This window comes from Meles meles, chromosome 9 (genome assembly GCF_922984935.1).
Source record: "Meles meles chromosome 9, mMelMel3.1 paternal haplotype, whole genome shotgun sequence".
Classification (NCBI taxonomy): Eukaryota; Metazoa; Chordata; class Mammalia; order Carnivora; family Mustelidae; genus Meles; species Meles meles.
Genome location: NC_060074.1, coordinates 88,708,784 through 88,728,452, shown reverse-complemented (window position 1 = coordinate 88,728,452; position 19,669 = coordinate 88,708,784). Strand labels below are relative to the sequence as shown.

General features: G+C 35.5%; 1 protein-coding gene across 1 annotated transcript in view; it reads left to right on the top strand.

Moving 5' to 3' along the window:
* KYNU (kynureninase) overlaps positions 1 to 19,669 on the top strand; it is a 110,893-nt gene that overhangs the window by 33,591 nt on the left and 57,633 nt on the right. The window contains exons 5-9 of the mRNA XM_046017984.1: positions 2,075 to 2,157; positions 11,812 to 11,873; positions 14,247 to 14,318; positions 15,477 to 15,551; positions 17,861 to 18,007. Of these exons, the coding sequence (XP_045873940.1) occupies positions 2,075 to 2,157; positions 11,812 to 11,873; positions 14,247 to 14,318; positions 15,477 to 15,551; positions 17,861 to 18,007 (439 nt within the window). The remainder of the gene's footprint in view (positions 1 to 2,074; positions 2,158 to 11,811; positions 11,874 to 14,246; positions 14,319 to 15,476; positions 15,552 to 17,860; positions 18,008 to 19,669) is intronic.

Below are 19,669 nucleotides of genomic sequence, written 5' to 3'. Positions count from 1 at the left end.
GCATTTATATTGGAAGTCAAGAAAGAGGCAAGCTTCAGGCTATCTAATAATAATATGAATAATAATCACTGGCAATTGCCCTTCTCTTCCTCCTTAGTTCTTATAGTCTCTGCTTATTCACAGAGAGAGTCCTTTTCCTTCATCTCAGTTTATACAGTGATCAAAATATTAGTTTAAAAATTGCATTGTACCCCACATGCCCATGCTGTAGATTTACAACAGGGCAGAGTCAGAAAGGGGTGCGATGGGCCAATCTCTTTTACATGTTATCTTCCTTATTTTCCACATTCATCCCTTCAGGTACATATTGCCACCCCTTCACTTTTACTTTTACAGGCTTTATCAGCTTATAATACATGTAGTCTCATAACCAGTGGTGACCTGGAATTGGCTCAGACCAGCAATGAAAGCCAGTCATTAAATACTGAGGATTTTAGTTAATGCCAGGAAATGGACCACAGAGGATATTCACATCATGAAAATCAACAAAGGCTAAAAACAGGGTTCCATTTGTCCTATTACCCCACTACTCTCTTGGGGAGAGAAAATTATTTTCCCCAGACCAGACCCTTCTGAGTTCTTAGCTGAGACCCTTGTAATAAAAGACAGCTTAGCAGGAGGGAAAAAAAACGCACAATTTATTAGGATGCATAGCTCTTGTACACATGGGAGACAAAACATGGGGGAGAAAGGACCCCCCCCCCCCACGATGAACTAGAATTCAGGCTTAAATCCTACCTGAATTAGGAAAGGAGAGGAGGATGTAGGCCACTTAGGGGAGAACATGTGATTTTTAGGAAAGGTGACAGAGCCCTCAGAAGAAGAGATAAAAGATAGGATAGGTTGTGACAAAGCCAGTCTGAGTGTGGTGTTGACTTCTGGTCTCTTCTTCTGGGACAAGACTCAATCTTCCCTGGTTGATGAAACTCCTGGGGAGGTGACTTTATGGCTACTGAGTTCCTTTTGAAAAATCTCTCTTCAAGCAGATAGGGGAGTTCAGAGAGACCCTCTCACTGCACTTGCTGTTTTTGAAGTGCCTATAACTCAAGATAATCAGTCTACCACAGCGACATATTTTGGGGTGACAGTCTGCTACCCTTCACCTCTGGGAGCAAGTTTACCACTCATTCCTGCCAGCTTCCTGAATTTCAGAGTGTAGATTAAAGCACAGTTTGCACTATGCAAAAATACAAGCTCATTCCTTTCTCCAACTTGAGGGAGTTTTTGAATTCCTAGGGAATTAAGAATTAGTTCTGGGCTTCCTGCCACAAGTATGCACCGCCCCCCCCCTCCCCCGCACATTTAGTCCCTCCCACCTTGATTCTTTGTTTCAGTTTCTTCTTCCATATTTCAAATGTATTTCCTTCCTCATTTGATGAAAACTTCTTGAGAATGGAAGTTCTCTTACCTATTCTGTGTTTTGCCATTTATGCCTGCCAGGATATTTACTAGAATAATAAAATTGAGCTAGAATATGGTAGATGAAATTGCCAGAAAATAGGTAAAGATGTAATGTTGGCTTTGATTATTGCCAAGTTTATTTGTCTACTTAAAATGTCATCACAAATACAGTCACATTTTATACACTTTGATTTGGTGTACAGATTGTAACTATATTTAAAAACTGAATTTATAAACATTTTAATTTCTAGCCTCAAAGAATAGTAGCCATGTTTTACTATAGATACTACTGTGTGCTACAGGTATACAAGTATAATGTTCCAAGAGTCTTAATTTTCAAAATAAAGAAGAAAAAAAAATAACATCTTAGGTTCTAAAATAGAGAAAAAGAAAAATAAAGAAGTAGGCAGTCTCTGTTACCCTCCAACAAAAAGGAAATTAGAGAAATTAAGCAATAACAAGTTAAAAAGATAGAGTCCTCAAGTATTACTTTTGGTTCTAAAGAAGCATGATTTTATATAATTACTAAAACATTACAAAGACTCATTTAGAAATGTCTACTTGCTAATGCTGATGTATGAAAAATTAAACACACACACACACACACACACACACACACACACACACACATACAAACAAACCTAATAGAGTTTATGCCCCTTTTCAATTTCAGGGGAGCTTATGGTCATGACCTAGGAAAACGTCCTTGGATTACAGGAGATGAGACTATTGTAGGCCTTATGAATGACATTGTAGGTAAGTACAAAAGGGATTTTTCCCAAAGGAATCATAAAAGCATTATCATTTAGATATAAAGTCAAAATCTTATTGAAGAACATCCTGGTTTTCTATTTTTACCTGTAACAGTAAAGAAAGAATGAACATACTGTTAATTGAAACTTGAAGGCTATAGGGAACATAACTGTGTTATTTGGCACAAAAATAAAATATCCAATTATGGTTTTTTGCATATTTTAAAACTAATATGTACTCCCCAATAAAGAGCACATGTATTGTATTTATTTATAATTAAACTGATTTTTTTTAGGATTTTTTATTATATATTTGACAGAGATCACAAGTAGGCAAAGAGGCAGGCAGAGAGAGAAGCAGGGGAAGCAGGCTCCTCATTGAGCAGAGAGCCCCACGAAGGCTGATCCCAGGATCCTGACATCATGACCCAAGCTAAAGGCAGAGGCTTAACCCACTGAGCCACCCAGGCACCCCAAACTGATTTCTTAAAAATCAACTTAAGTGAATTTTATAACATTTCATTATATGATAAACACTAACTTTTACGTGCTAAAATCCTAAAACACCAATCAGGTTTTGGCTCATTTCCATTTAATCCACAGTGACTAATTCTAAAATTAAGCTAAGATTTGTTGGAAATAATATGGTTTTTGATATTCTTTGGTTTATAATGTGTTTTCTAAAGTGAATTATATATACTGTAGGTAATATTTAAGATAGTTTTAGATGGTGGGGCAACTGGGTGACTCAGTGGGTTAAAGCCTCTGTCTTCGGCTCGGGTCATGATTCCAGAGTCCTGGGATGGAGCCCCACATCGGGCTCTCTGCTCAGCAGGGAGCCTGCTTTCCTTCCTCTCTCTCTGCCTGCCTCTCTGCCTACTTGTGATCTCTGTCTGTCAAATAAATAAATAAAATCTTTAAAAAAAAAAAGATAGTTTTAGATGGTAAACGTGTTAACATTTTAAAAAAAGTAACTTAATTGGGTTGAATATTGAGATTTGCTTGAAATCTTACATGATATTCAGGGTATTGAAAAAAATTAATGATCTTTCAGCAGTTGGAGTAGGGTCTGTTTAGAGGACTTTGGGAAATTCCAACTTTCATAATGCTTTTTCAAACCTCACTCCTTTATTGCTTCATCCCAATTGCATCTTGGTCAGAAGACAATAATCAACGTGAGCTGGGAGAAAGTGGAATTAGAGTGAGGACAGTAGTACTTACATCTAGAAAGAATTACAGTAATTGACAAACCATGAAAACCTGAGAAATACCTTGTTTATTCAGAAATGCTCTGTGTCAGGACTTGTGGTGTAGGCCCTGAGGATAAAATGGTGAGTAAGTAAAATAGTAAGAATCCTCATCATCTTTATCCCATGGGATATCCTCATAGGACTCCCATAAAGGAAGATAGCCCCCAAAATGTAAAATTAATATATACATATAATCAATCATATAACACAGAGAAATTAAAAAAAAATCATTGGCATTAGTGCTTCAAAAGAGGGAATGGTGTGGAGGACATTGGGAGATGGAGAGGAGAAGGAAGTTGAGGGAAATTGGAAGGGGAGGCGAACCATAAGAGACTATGGACTCTGAAAAATACCCTGAGGGTTTTGAAGGGGTGGGGGTGTAAGGTTGGGGGAACCAGGTGGTGGATAGTAGGGAGGGCACGTATTGCATGGAGCACTGGGTGTTGTGCAAAAACACTGAATACTGTTACGCTGAAAAAATAAATAAATAAAAATAAAAATAAATTTAAAAAAAGAGGGAATGGCGGAGGGGACTGGACATAAGCATTTAAGTACTCTATATTTTTTCCCCCCAATTCTCACTAAACAACTCTTACTGGAATTTAAAAAAAAGAAAAGCATAAATCCCAAAGAACAAGTAGAGCAAAGTAGATGATGGAAGCATTTTGGGAGTTTGATAACAAGTGGATAAGTGGTAACTGCTTTTGTGGGGAAAAAAGAAGTAAACCAAATCTTTATCTCCCAATGGAAAGAAAATGGAAAGCCACCCACTTTTCACCGCAGAACCGTCAAAAGTCTGGAAGTTACAATAAGTGTCTCTAGAAGTGGGAGTAAAATAGGAATAAAAAAGAGAGATGTGTTGAAAGTCTGTTTAAAATTCAGTTAGAATGCCAGCTCCCTTTGCCTGTTTTATGCTGCCAGGTGAATCCTTCTCCCCAGATGCCTGGGTGAGTCCCTGGAGAAGGGAGATGAAGACTCCCAAGGGAGGATATGTGTACTATATTAGTCTGCTCAGGCTGTCATAACCAAATACCACAGACTGGGTGGTTTCAGCAACAGATGTTTGTTTGCAGTTCTGGATGGAGGCCATAAGTCAGAGATCCAAGGGTTGTTTAGTGGTTGGACACTGTTCCTGGGTTGTACATGGTTGCTTTCTGTGTCATCACCTGGCCTTTCCTCTGTTCACACTCAGAGACAAAGAGAACTGTGGTGTCTTTCTTCTTACAAAGACCCCAGTCCTGTTGGATTAAGACCTCTCATCCTTAAAACTTCATTTAACCTTTATTGCCTCCTACAGGGCCAGTCTCCAAATACAGTCGCATTGGGGTTGGGATTTTAACATACAAATTGCAGCAGGATACAGTTTAGTCTATAACATATTCCTTGGTGAAAACAAAAGAGTTAAAATAAATGTTTATCCACTTCTGTTCTAATTGAGTATCCAGTATCTATGCAGGAACTGGAACAGTTTTCTCTGTGATGTTTGGACAACTTAAAGATTTTTTTTTAAGATTTTATTTATTTATTTGACAGACAGAGACAAGTAGGCAGAGAGGCAGTCAGAGAGAGGGAAGAAGGGAAACAGGTTCCCGACTGAGGAGAGCCCCATGCAGGGCTTGTGGGATCAGGACCTGAGCCAAAGGCAGAGACTTTAACCCACTGAACCACCCAGGGGCCCCAACCTAAACATTCTAAAGTTTTCCCTGTACAATGGCTCAGTAGGGTCCCCTCACAACAAACCCCACCAACATGCACAGTGAAAAAACGCACTCGTGTGTGATATAGCCCAAATTACCAGACTTCTAAGGAAAATCCATTTTTAGTTTATGAACCATAAGAATGTATTACCTGGTCGAGAAGTTGAAAAAGAAAATAGAAGGGTTGCAAGAAAAAGTAAGTTCTGTTTCCTACTAGCTATTACTGAGTAATCATTATGCTATATACTTTTCTGTTTTATATTTATATGTGGTTATATTATAGGATCAGAATATTGACTCCTAGTTTAAAATAACAGATTTAATTACAAACCAAAGCGATCACTTCTATTCCAAACACACGGAGATATAGAAAAACATTAGAGTAAAAAACATACAACAACACTAAAAAAATTAATTAATTAAAAAAAATAAATCAATAGAAATTTTTACCAGAAATGCTGCCATTGATAAGGAAAAGAGCAGTTGGAAGCCTGGAAGCACAGTGTTTTCAGGGCAGCACATGAAGCCAGGCTGTGTGCACAGAGCCTGAAGCCAGGCTGTGTGCACAGAGCCTGAAGCCCTCTCAAGGAACCCCAGGGTGAATCTGCAAAGCTCTGAATGCCTGAGGCTGGGACTCAAGGCCAGAGCGGAGGTCAGTCAGGCAGGTGAAGGTGAGAACCTGGCATCTCCTATCAGGCTAGTCAGGTTCTTGGGAACAGTACTTGATCGGGTGTTAGTATTATATATATTATATTATATTATATTATATTATATTATATTATATTATATTACATTCACTAGAGGATTGTGTATATTCTGATGGAGGAAACTACCACCTAAATAATCCTGGATTGCATTTAAGGGTGTGTCATTAAATAGTTGTTGAGTAATGCTTCCATTTGTGTTCATTTTCTAGAAGCTATTTATATGCATTCAAATGTGTAACATTTAAAGGACCCGAAACAAACCTGGATTAATTTGACCTGAGTATATATGTTCTCTTCAGCTGTGGGCTTTGTTTTGTTTTATTTTTTTCATTACTAGGTTTGCTTTCAGAACATAAACTGCATTCTAATCCTGTTATTTTATGCTTAATATTTATCAGCCTCTAAAAAGGGAGTTAAGGATGTTTATATACAGGCCAGGGAAGTGGGAAGGTGATACTATTTGGTGAGATTTATTTATGAAGCTAGTAAACCCTACAAAAAGATTTCCTTTGACCATTTAAAACTTTATAGCTCTAGTAAAACTTATTAAATATGCAAGTATTTTATTTGCCCAGCAAATACATCACAGCCATCACTAAAATTTCAAATGAGGTATCTCTCATTATAATTACTAAGGAAGATGAAAAAAAAAAAACAAGTCAAATTTATTTAGAAAAATAAAAGGATTCAACTTATTAAAAAATACATATTTATTAACCCTAGCTTTGGGGACTTTTTTGTGTCTTTGAAATACCATACAAAATTATCATACATATGGGACAAATTTTATTTTTTATGGTTTTGTCCTGAATGTTGTATTAATTAAATTACAGACATTTGACCCTAATGATACGAGCTACAAAAGATAACAATTCCTTATTGAAATAAGCACAGTCACTTTCATAGAAATGAAGCTCAAGAAACAATATGTATTTTGTTTATCACATATATCATAATTATTATGTATCATAAGTAACAATAAGCATATATAACATATAAGTTATTTAAGGTAGTCATTCCAAAGTCTCAAGTCATTTATGACATATGTCTTACAATATTTTATTTGAAATGTCAGGTAATTTTTAGTTTAATTCTGAGTTTATTACATGTCTGTTTTGTTCTTTACGATTCACCTTTTATCAGAAGAATATTTCTATTATTTTCTTGTGAATTGACCCTCTACAAAGTGTATTAGAAACAATATTTTAAAAACTTGGTACTTAGTAACTATTATCTCTCGAGTTTCTTTACTTTGTAAATTGTGTGTTTTAGAGAAATGATTCTTTCTTTTTTTTTTAAAGATTTTATTTATTTATTTGAGAGAGAGAGCATGACAAGAGGGAGGGTCAGAGGGGGAAGCAGACTCCTTGCCGAGCAGGGAGCCTGATGTGGGACTTGAGCCCAGGACTCCAGGATCATGACCTGAGCTGAAGGCAGTCGCTTAACCAACTGAGCCACCCAGGCACCCAAGAAATGATTCTTAAGATGAAAAAATGAGAAGTTCACCCTATTTATTTTATTAGGAATAGTTCATTTTAGAAAGTGTTTTAAATTTATTTGTGTTTAGATTATTTTATTTTTTGCAAATCCCACCAGTTTCCCTTTTTGCCTGGGTTACTAGGAAATTTTGAGAAAATTTGATTGAATTAAAAGTAGCAAAGTTTCTGTTTCTCATCTGCATAATTTATACTCTTTGATTTTTTTCATCATTCTTCCTCAGTTTGTAACCCAAGAAATCTAAAATCCTGCTTGGAAGTGGAGGCTGCATAAATCATGAAATAATTAAAATAATTGTGTGACAAGTACCGTAAAAAACAGCAGAAGTCAAATTATTTTTGCTACCTGCAAGCTACACAGATGTGTCATGAGCAAACAGACACATTGTACATTTTGGGCAATGATCGACTCTTCCAGGTTCTTAAAACCACAGTCTTTATTTCACCATAAAATTTCCCAAAAACAAGTAAGAGGAGGATAATAAAAATTACTGTGTGTACAAAATGATAGAGTGGTTAGAGAGGAGGAGGAGGAGACAATGAGCAATTGTATTTTTTCATAGATGTAGAAAATAATTTCAATTTCGGATGAGAAAGAAAACTATTAATAAAACATTTTATATAGTGCCAACAATTCTGCAAAACATGGAATAAGTTTCCCTTATAATTAATGTCATATTATCAAGATGCTAGAAATAGAATTGCTGAAGAATGTTATTAGTATTATTATTAAGCCTACTTCTCCCTGGGTACATAAAAATCATAAAGGGCTAGATACATGCATTTCAGCTTATAAAAATGTTGTAATGTGGACATAAATTTGCTTTATGAAACTTGGGGTTGACCCTCCTAGAAGCAATAAACCCTAGAAGCTGTCTCCAGTTAACAAAACTTCATGCACTAGCCACCTCTGGAGGCCACGGGAATTTACAGCTTGGAAGAGTGGAAAGTTCTCAGACTTAGCATGATTACAAACCTTATAAGCAAATCCACAATAACATTTACATCTGCTTAATCAGTTAGACAGAAATGGATGGTGGTTGGGAGATCATTGTGAATCCTCTTACTGAACACTAAGCAGCTTGGGGCCCTGTCATCTCTTGGCAAAATTTTTGAAATTAAATTAAAATTAGATGCAGAGGAATGTTGGTAATGAACATGGGCCTCCTGTATTTGATTTACAGGGAGTGGATAATGTAGACAACACTTCCCAGTATAATCTGGAACAAAGGTTTTAATCTTTTTTTTTCCTAAGAGAGAGTTAAGATTTTGTCTTATTTCTTATCTATGAGACTTGAGGTGAGTTAGTTCATCTCTTTGGACACCAGTTTCCTCACTGATAAATATGGACAATTAAAGTAGATAAATTATTGTGTGGCTGTGAAGAAGATGTGAAAAAAATACTAGTAACGTATTTAGAAGTCTTGGCACATAGTAAAGACTCAATAAACATCTGCATGCCAGGCATTGAGGTAAGAATGCCCTGCTTTTATTTAACTAAATCACACCTTCTGGTAAAGCAAAGAATTCTGTTCAATAAATAAACAAGCAGGAAGGCACTCTACAGATGAGAACCCTGACTCGTACCCATCTTGGATGAAGTGATTCAAATCTTGACATTTACTGCAGAATTGTAGATGATCTTCTAAAGTAAAGACTCTTCAAATCCTGATAAGCTTTCAGGAAGTTTTTAAAAATTTTTGCCCTGCAATGCTTGTAGTTCTCAATGTTTCAACAGTAATTTAAAAAAAAAAAAAAAAAAAAAGAACTCTTAGGAAAAAGAAAAAGAACAAAGGAAAGTAACTTGGAAGAATTTATTTGCTTAATTTCTTTTTTATTTTCTTATGGGATGCTGATAATACTGAAATCTCTTACAAGAACAGCTGTTGGTTTCAGAAATGCAATTTGTACCAAAAGAGATAGGTCAAATAGATAAATTTTCCTTTAAAAATATGCTAAAAATCAGTTTTATGGGTAGTGTTTTGGTGTTAGGAACCCTTGATTCTTTAGAGTCCGTAGATTATATTTGAAATAAACATTTGCGTTAATGTCCTAAAACTTTAATATTTGCACCATCCTCAGACCTGTGTACATATGCACACACATTGAATAGACTGACCATCTCCTTCACAAAGTTCAGTTGCAAGTGAGGTGAGTGTTTCGTGAAGTGCTTGGTTGAATTTGGAGTGTTCTAAGATGAGATCATTTTTGTGCATGGTGGCAGACAAATTATTCAAGTCAGTGAGGGATTATTTACAAAGAATTGATCTGAGTGTTAGTATGCCACTGAAAGTGAGGGAGTGGGTAGCCCAGGGTCAAGTGTATGTCTACATTAATTGAGCCTACCACCTCTGGTTCATTACATTCTTTGATCCAAAATGAACAGTGTCTTGTTTGGAGAACTAAAATTTTCAAGGAATGTGCAATTATTTAAGCCAGATTGCAGTTGTACAGCAAAAAACAGGATGTTCAGCCTTCATTACAAAGTTTCCTTCTCTTCCTGCCTCTCCGAGTTCTTTGTTTTCATTTTGGGGTAACTCACATATGAATTCTTCTTTCTTCTCACTACGTTCCTTCAAATGCTTCTCTTTCTATGAATTCTGCTCTCTTTATAAAATTGGTTTTCCTTCCTTTTCTCCTTTCACTTTCTCTGCCAAAATATTTTTTGGAATAAGTGGTTCTCAGAAAAGATGCATGTGGAGAGCGAACGGATTTAAGGGTGATATTAGATTAGATATCTTAGATAATGCTTCGTTTTAGAGATAACAAGATAAATTCATACCATAATGCAAAGAAATAAATATAGTAAAGCTGGCAGCATTTCTTCTACATGTTTCCAAAAGATTTTCATATTGTAGGAGAAGACATATGCCACCGTATGCAACATAAGGTTATCATATTCCTATCTCTTGTATGTCTAGGACAAAGTTTATTTAGTGCTAGGAATGTAGAATGAGCTTGGTCTCACTGTGCCTTGACTTCAGACACTGTTCACCTTACAAGAACCAGAGATATAGCTTCTACCTGATTGTTTACCAACTTTGCACATCAAATGGAGAAATCCATCTGTTAAATGAAACCCGAAGTTTTTCTCGACTAGATGGCTATGTTGAAATAGAAATTCCTAAGTTATACACTTATCTGCAGTGGCCTGCCCTCAAGTGGACTTGCCCTGAAATCTACCTGTATATTAGATTAATCATTTTACTTGCTGTCTCTTCCTCTAAAATGGAACTCTTAAGACAAGTATCTCTTTAGATATGAAATATAGGACTTGGGGGCACCTGAGTGGCTCAGTGGGTTAAAGGGAGCCTGCTTCCTCCTCTCTCTCTGCCTGTCTCTCTATTTGTGGTCTCTGTCAAATAAATAAATAAAATCTTTAAAAAAAAAAAAAAGAAATATAGGACTTGTACTACACATTTTCCCTAATGCCTTGCACAGTTTTACAAATAATGGCACAAAACCCATTTTTCTCAGTGATAGTTAAAGAGATTTTCCTATTATACAGGTCTAAATGCTTTTAAGAGACATTGTAAGAACTAAAAATATGAAAGTATTGTTGTTATTAAACTCTGAGTTCTTAAGTATCCAGTGCATGCTTTGTCTTTGGGTCTATTTCTAGTATGCAAGCCCTCATTACTAAGAATTAGATCAGATTATGATTGTGTTGTGGATATCTTAATTTTGCATGCTAAATTTTCCCCATTGCATAATACCTATCTGTATTAATTATCTTGTATCTCAGTGTGTATGAATAAATCCCAGAGCTATTTAGGTCTCTGTGTTTTGCTTTCTAGCTCTTTTGTCTTACAAACGATTTTATATCTCACTGTAATAACAGTGAGGTATGTTTGGCAAACTAGCTCTCTTATTTAAGGTGCGTTTTATTTTTTTAATTTTTTTTAAATATTTTTATTTATTTGACAAACAGAAATCACAACTAGGCAGAGAGGCAGGCAGAGAGAGAGGAGGAAGCAGGCTCTCTGTGGAGCAGAGAGCCCGACATGGGGCTTGATCCCAGGACCCTGGGATCATGACCTGAGCTGAAGGCAGAGGCTTTAACCCACTGAGCCACCCAGGCGCCCCATTTAAGGTGCGTTTTAATTGGATATTAGAAACAACCAACTTTAAAAATGTGATTGACCCTGCTTTCTTTTGAGATACATTTACCACAAAAATGTACTCTGTGGGAATTTGGCAAACTACCTGATAAGAGGATAAATCATTTTTAGTTTACAAGAAAAATCAAATGCATCATTATTTTGTTGCTCTTATTTACTATATCAAAAAGCAAATAAGATTTTAGCCATTTGTGTGCATGTGAGCCCAGATATCGTTTGATAAAATGAGTCAAGTGGGAAAACTTCCATTTCTTTGCGATGACACATCAAATACGTCCTTATCTCTAAATGTATTAAGGATGAAGGAGTGAAGCCTCCCTACTTTGTTTATCCAAGTAACTTCAGCGCTAATAGAAAAATCTAAATTATGATGTGTTTACTTTGCAGGAGCCAATGAGAAAGAAATCGCCCTAATGAATGCTTTGACTGTTAATTTACATCTTCTACTGGTAAGTATCCTTTCCCACCAATGTTTAGTATACACTCATTTGTAGAATCTGACATTTTTCTATCTTTAATTCATGAGCATCTGGTGGTTTACTTATTTAAAAATAAGTTGTGAGGTTATTTTCATTTTTACCAGGAAATGCTGGACTATGATGGAAAGGCTTCTTCATAATCATGGGAGAGTTGACTCTTGCAAAGAGAGTTAGAGTAATGAACAGTTCTTATATCAGAGTACAAGGAATAAAAGTCACAGTGGGTTAAAAGCAAAACTGCTTGCCAGCACACAAAATGATGTACAAATGCCAGCAAACACTGAGCTTTTCGGAAAGATAGTTTGCCAGTATGCTGGACTTCAGCAGGGTTGGATTCTGGATCAGTTATCTTTTTATAGACAAATTTTGGGGGAATAGGTTAAAAAAGAATTCGAAAATAGAATGAAATTGGAGAAAAGGGATCTAATACCTTAAAAGAGATACTGTATTTCAAGTGCTTCCTACTTCCTAAGTACTTAATAAATATGTATACCTTAAAATGTCAAATATACACTTGATTTGGAATATGGTGTCTATAATAACTGCTTGAGGCTTTGAAAAAGTTTTATTTCATTTTTAAGTGCGTTTTTGGAAACATGTCTATGTGACCAAAGCACACAATGAATATATTAATATTTTATTTTAATAAAAATGAAGAAATGATTGTTAAATATCCCTAAAGGAACACGTTCACAGAGTAGGTCAAACATGATGGTAAATAGCATAGTTTCAAGTTCAGACATCTCGGGGTTTGATTCCTACCTAAGTTACTTCACATCTGACTTTGGACACGGTTTTGGTGTTTTCTTTTTTTTTTTTTTTTTTTTCTGTTCATACCATAGTGACTCTTTTTATTATCACTTTGTCCCTCTTTCCAAGACCTCACATTTTTTTTCCCTTTTTATTAATTTTTTTCAGCGTAACAGTATTCATTCTTTTTGCACAACACCCAGTGCTCCATGCAAAACGTGCCCTCCCCATCACCCACCACCTGTTCCCCCAACCTCCCACCCCTGACCCTTCAAAACCCTCAGGTTGTTTTTCAGAGTCCATAGTCTCTTATGGTTTGCCTCCCCTCCCCAATGTCCATAGCCCGCTCCCCCTCTCCCAATCCCACCTCCCCCCAGCAACCCCCAGTTTGTTTTGTGAGATTAAGAGTCATTTATGGTTTGTCTCCCTCCCAATCCCATCTTGTCAACGTCTTCATTTTCTCCATAATGAAAATGAAGACAAAATACCTACCTGAGGTGCCTCTGGGTGGCTCAGTAGGTTAAGCCTCTGTCTTTGGCTCAGGTCCTGATCTCAGAGTCCTGGGTTTCAGCTCCGCATCAAGCTGTCTGGTCAGTGGGGATCCTGTTCCCCCCCCCCCCCCGCCTGCCTACTTGTGATCTCTCTCTCTGTCAAATAAATAAATAAAATCTTAAAAAAAAAACCTACCTGCTACATATATAAAAGGGTGAAATGTGGTAATATGTGAAAATTGCTTCAGCATGTTGGCCAGTGATCAACACTAAGTCAACAGTAGCGATCATTTCATTGTTACTGTTGGCGGGCCATGTTTATTCTCTAGGAACTGTGGGAGAAAATGAAGGGCTCCCTTGAACAAATGAGCTATTTCTCCCTGGTGCCTCCAGAAATGTCAAATGTTTCATGTTAGGGCTGAGGCCCTTCCAGTTAGACCTAAAATAAAATCCCATAAAGTAATAAGGCAGTGGAAATATTATGTACCAGAAACCAAATCGGCAGCATAAGATAAATCACCATAAATAAAATAAAATTTATGTACAACATGGTATTCAGTCTTACAATCGAGAAATTACTATTAAAGGTATTGGAAAGGTAATTTTTCAATTAAAATTTAAGTAAAGTTTGAGAATTTGTTTTTATCTCATGTAGTCTCCAAAATTTGCTTTTCTATTGATAAATATAATGAGCCAGTGACTTTTTATTTTATAATTCACTAGAAATAAGGCTAATTGGGAAAGGAATCCTTGACAGACATCTAGAAGTGTTGTTGAGTCAGGCCTTTAAAATGCCAGGATTAGGGCGCCTGGGTGGCTCAGTGGGTTAAGCCGCTGCCTTCGGCTCAGGTCATGATCTCAGGGTCCTGGGATCGAGTCCCGTATCGGGCTCTCTGCTCAGCAGCGAGCCTGCTTCCCTCTCTCTCTCTCTGCCTGCATCTCTGTCTACTTGTGATCTCTGTCTGTCAAATAAATAAATAAAATCTTTAAAAAAAAAAAAAATAAATAAAATGCCAGGATTATAAAATGAAAGTATGTATAAACTGAACAAGTGTATAAATTGTACATTAATGGTTTTCTCAATAAATCCATTTCATTGCAGTTATCCTTTTTTAAGCCTACACCAAAACGGTATAAAATTCTTCTGGAAGCCAAAGCCTTCCCTTCAGATCATGTAAGGATTCTTCCAATTATATTTATATTCTTTTTATTCTTCCTAGAGGAGCATACCATTTGCCTGTGTTGAACAGTTTATTCTCTAGTCTTTTTCCAAGTAAACTTACAATAAAAAGATCTGTCAAATGCTTTTGATTAGGTGTTTTTAAAATATAGATTGTAGCTTTATTTTTTTTGTGCAAGTAAAACATGTGTTAGGGGAGGAAAGGATTGAATGGGAACATTGATTTATTAGTCTTTTTAAAAACATTGAGCTAGCCGCTGGTTTAAATCAAGTGCAGTTATAAATGTTTTATTAATTCTTGTTGCTGTTTTACTTTATGAAATCAAATCAATACATACCCTAGTGCTTAACCCTTTAGCTATATAGAATAAGAATAAAACTTTTATTTGTCCATAGCATGCTAGCATAATTATTGGTGCTTTATTATCGAAAAAAAACATTGATTAAGGATTAAAAATATTTCTTGTGATTCATTGTCTTGCTTCTGTAAGAAACTTGATCATTCCAGACATAGACATGGATAAAATTGCATATTTCACTTTTAGTGTTAGAGAGAAATTTGATTTCTGTCTTTCTATTATCACTGTTAACTGCTAAAATCTACATCATTTAATTGTGTCCAAATCAATAGCCATTATTTTACTGAAAAGGATCAAAACTCTGATGCTGAGAAAGAATTAAGAGTCCCTAAATTTCCTGTTCCTGTTCATGTCTTGTACTGTTAGTGAAGGGAACTTTCTGATGTTCTTTCCTTTTACTAACTTACTCTTTTGGGGTAAGCCCCTTCCTATAAGCTAGTTCAAATGTTACAAGTCCACACTACTCACTCTGGTTATTTTGGAAACTCCAGTTTCGACTTAAATTAGGAGATTTAATATCTTCTACAAATCTCTTAGAACTCCCTAAAGCCTGGATGGCCCCTGTGCTTCCATCCATTTCTAAGATACAGTGTTTCAAGGAATGTTCTGATTCCTGCATATAAATTAAATTAAGCAGTTCTTTCCTGGTGTATTCTTTTCAGTCACTTTTAACCTTGACCTTAAATTTAATACAATAATATGCTTTTATTGTTATTTTATTATCTCTTTCAGAGTTATTTCAATGTACTTCTGTGCATTGGACTTGATTTAATAAATCATTCTTCTTTTCCAGTATGCTATTGAGTCACAGCTTCAACTTCATGGACTTAACATTGAGAAAAGTATGAGGATTATAAAGCCAAGAGAGGTATATGAGAAAGAGAAATAAATATTCATTCTGTTTCTATTTAGTATTGATTTTTTTCTTCATTTTCCTCAGAAGTTTATTATCCCCGTTACTTTAATGGAACTTTCAAGAACGTATAAAAGACGTATACTTCTATTACTGCTAGCTCATTCTGCTTAAAATGGAGAATTAACTTGGAAGTATATGTATTTTCATTTTTCGAGGGGTAGTCATAAGCAAACTATTTTCCTGTGAATACCACTGGAGTTTGCCATATTCTTTAGTGGAATGGAAAGGGATGGCAAATTGCATATATCATGTTCAATTTCAAATACCATTGCCTTTGGATACCTTTAAAATGATATTTGTTGAAATTGAATGATGCCGATCTTTTATATCTCTTTTTAATCTAAGTATCGAATATTTTCCTTTGTGCTTGGATAGGGTGGGGGTGTAGAAAGAGATGCAGTGTAGCAGAAAGAGCTTGGGCTTTCTGGCCTGGCTATTAGACCCCACAGAAATCCCAGGCTCAGCAACTTACTGGGTAAGGGACTTCAAGAAAGTTACCATATCTCTCTGGAATTCCTTCATATTTAAACAGGTAACAAAGGAGGCACCTAATCAGGGTTGACATATGTTCAAGATCTAAAATAACTGCACTTTCCATTAATAGAGATGTGAGGCCAAGTTGTACAGACTTTGACATACCAACCCTGCAGCTTGTGTAATTTGGCACCAAGAGATCCACACGGAATAAATTGTAGGCTTCACAAATGATTCTCCCAGGCTGTTAAGCCAATGTTTGAACAATTATTTCTTTCAACCCAGAATACTTTGAGAAATTAAAATCTACTCCATTTAGTTCTATTTGCCAACATGCAGTCAATTAACAGGATAGAAAGTTCTCATGCCTGTGACAGGGTATCTATTTCATGTGCCATATATAAATTGATAATTTCTAGCAAAAATGAAGATAGCCACTAATTTATCAGAAGTTCTAATATTGAAAGAGGTGTTATGGAACCTCATGATTTAATCATAAATCTTGAGAACATTATTTAGCATTAGTAGATTAGAGTAGGTCAGCATCAGAGAGAACCATATTCTACCATTAAGCTGTACATTTCTTTTTTGCTTTATACTGATTCTTTAAATAAATAATTAGTATATATAGTACTTCATTTTCTGCTCTTTGAAATTATGGTGGACAAACCACTTTAGATTTCTTTTAAGAAAAAAAAGAGTTTTGGATTGCCATGTTACTATTTTTACTTGGAATTTGTCTTAGAATTACTGAGATCCTTCTCTTTACATATAACATATGTATCAGCTGATAATTTAAAGATTTCAGTATAGTACTGTTTTTACAGATTTCAGTTTTGTAAATAAGTTCCAGACTTCTAATAGAAATTAACGTATGTGCTATATTTGTGATGAATATGTGCCTAACATGAGACACAGTGCTTGATAAATAGCAAGAATTGCCAAAAATTAAAAATAACTGAAGGAAAATTTATAAATACCTTAGTGAGCTTCCTCCAAATATTGATGGAGTAAATGATGCTTTGACCTCAAAAATTATGTCAGATTTAGCACTGGAGAAAATTTGTAAAAACTTTGTAAATGGATAAGAATGATTAAGATACAAGGAGATACTTTGTGTTTAGCTGATTTCTTTTTGCTCTAGTTGTTTGCAAGACCAAGTTTAAATTCACTCAGAATTTCCACTGAGTAACCAATCATTAGTCTTTAGCTGGGGAGAAGTGGAAAAATTAACCATGATAATACTGAGTTTTACTGATATTTCCCTTCACTTTTGGAGCTTGATTTTTAGATCGGTGTGGAAGAGAGTTTACTGTTGGTTAGGTTATACTCAGGTGAAAGGTGCTTGTTTTTTATCCTGGAAAATATAACGTGATGGATTAATAATTTCCAAGAAAATTTTACCATTTAGTATTTCGGGGGCTTCTCGTACTTCCTGGTATTTTATTGGATGGGAATAAGGAGAAAACAATTTGTAGGCATGCAAAGAGTAAAGATTAATTGAAAAACTAAAGAATAAAGCAAGTAGGGTTTTGCAAAGACAATTTTTTTTATTATTTTGTTATCATTTCTTATAATAACAAAAGGCATGCTGAAATCCTTCTATCTCTCCACACTTTTGAAGACCATTAATTGGGAAAAAAAAACAAAAAAAAAACAAAAAAAAAACCTTTTCTTTGATTGTTCTTTTGTGGGCAAGAACTCAAGGTGAATTTTAGATTGGGAAATATGATGTGACAAATTTGTTATTGTGGATTGGGTGTAACTTGTGCCTGACTCAACTTTAGGGGGAAGAAACACTGAGAACAGAGGATATTCTTGAAGTAATTGAGAAGGAAGGAGACTCGATTGCAGTGATCCTGTTCAGTGGGCTGCATTTTTACACTGGACAGCTCTTTAATATACCTGCCATCACAAAAGCTGGACAAGCAAAGGTATGCACACCATTTCCCCATCCCACCTGGCCCCGAACATCACTCTACTGAGGAGTAGTCTTACTGAGCTTCTAGTGAAATAACCTTTGTGTGTGTGTCTGTGTAAAGTTATTTAAAGAGTTTAAAAAAAAAAGTAAGCCTTGCATTAAAAAAAAAAAAAATCTGTACTCTTTTGCTTTAGGGATCTCTATTTAAACCTTTTTTTTTTTTTTGTCACTTCTGTTGTCTCACTTCTTCATTACCATCTGCTGTCCCAAAGTTTGCCTCTAATCAGCAAGACAGGTGAGCTTCCTACAAGGTGATGTCATTGGTACTGAGTTAGTCCTTCAGCAGGCATGAGAGAGAATACTTCAGTTAATAACTGCATTTGCCAGGACTTTTAGAAGCACAATTCTGGGACTTTGTTGTACTCATTCTAAATGTAGTTCAGTTCTCACTTAAACTTAGGTGCTTGAAGAAAGGGAGATGCAGAATAAAAGTTAACAATCGATCGCATTTGACACAGTGTACTTTTAAAAAGCCACTTTGTTCTTAAGACTCTTGAGAAGTTATGATCCTGCCAATAATGAGAGTTTTTTCCTACATTTTTCCAAGTCACACATAACATCGTTTACTATTTTGAAATTGTGTCTCTTTATGTATGTTTGTAAAAAAAGAAAGAGTATTTTTCGGGGTTTTTTTGCCTAAAAAAAAGAAATTAGAGGAATAATATTCAGCAGCTACAATTTGTATTTAAAATCCTTAAATATCAGTTCTGTTTGATTCAACAATGAACTTATGCATTGAAAAAGGTGACAATGGAATTTTGTTCTGAACATTAATAAGCTACAGGATTAATATATGTGTGAGGTCTAGTTAATATATTCAGTTATCGAAGCTAATGAATAGAACTAATGAAAAGAAATTTAGCACCGTTATCAGCAGTCTCTAGGAATTTCCAGCCATGACTTCTATCTGGTTTGATGGATAAGTGTGAAAGTGGTGCATTACAAAAGATATAAAGATAACGTCTTCTTAATTTTGGCATTAAATGTTAAACACCAAAATAAAGGGAGGTCAATAAAAAATTATATTTTAAAATGTTATGCAAGTAATCAGCTGTCCCTGATCCCCTTAGTATACATGCATGTCTCATTAACCTTCATTGAAATGAGACAGGAAGATAGAAGACAGTCCATGGGTTTTGGAATCACAGTCTGAGGTTTAGATCTTGGCTAGGTCCTTGAATTGTTATATGATCTCGGGCAAGTTACTTGACTTTTCTAAGCCTCTTCTCACAAGCGTTAATTTGGGATAGCTGGACCCACTTCATGAATTCAGTGTTGAGAAGGAAGCCTGTAAAATATGTGCTGTGTTGCACACATTCCGCTGTTCCGTGAAGGCTCCTTTGCACCTTGCACTGTCCTCAACAAATATGAAGCTATGGAAAGTGGCTCAGACAGACATTTTATTTCCAATTGAAAAGCAAAATAAATTTGTTTACCTAGGCGCTGTATGTAATTCTCATTCCTAATTACTTTGCTAAAACATTCTCTCAGTATTTTTCAGGCTTGCTTTTACTTAAAAAGTATAATAAATGCTTACCATGTGACACTCTGATTAAGCCTTCAGTCAGATGAAGGTAAGAATGAGCAGTTCCATCTCAGTGTAACTGCACAGAAG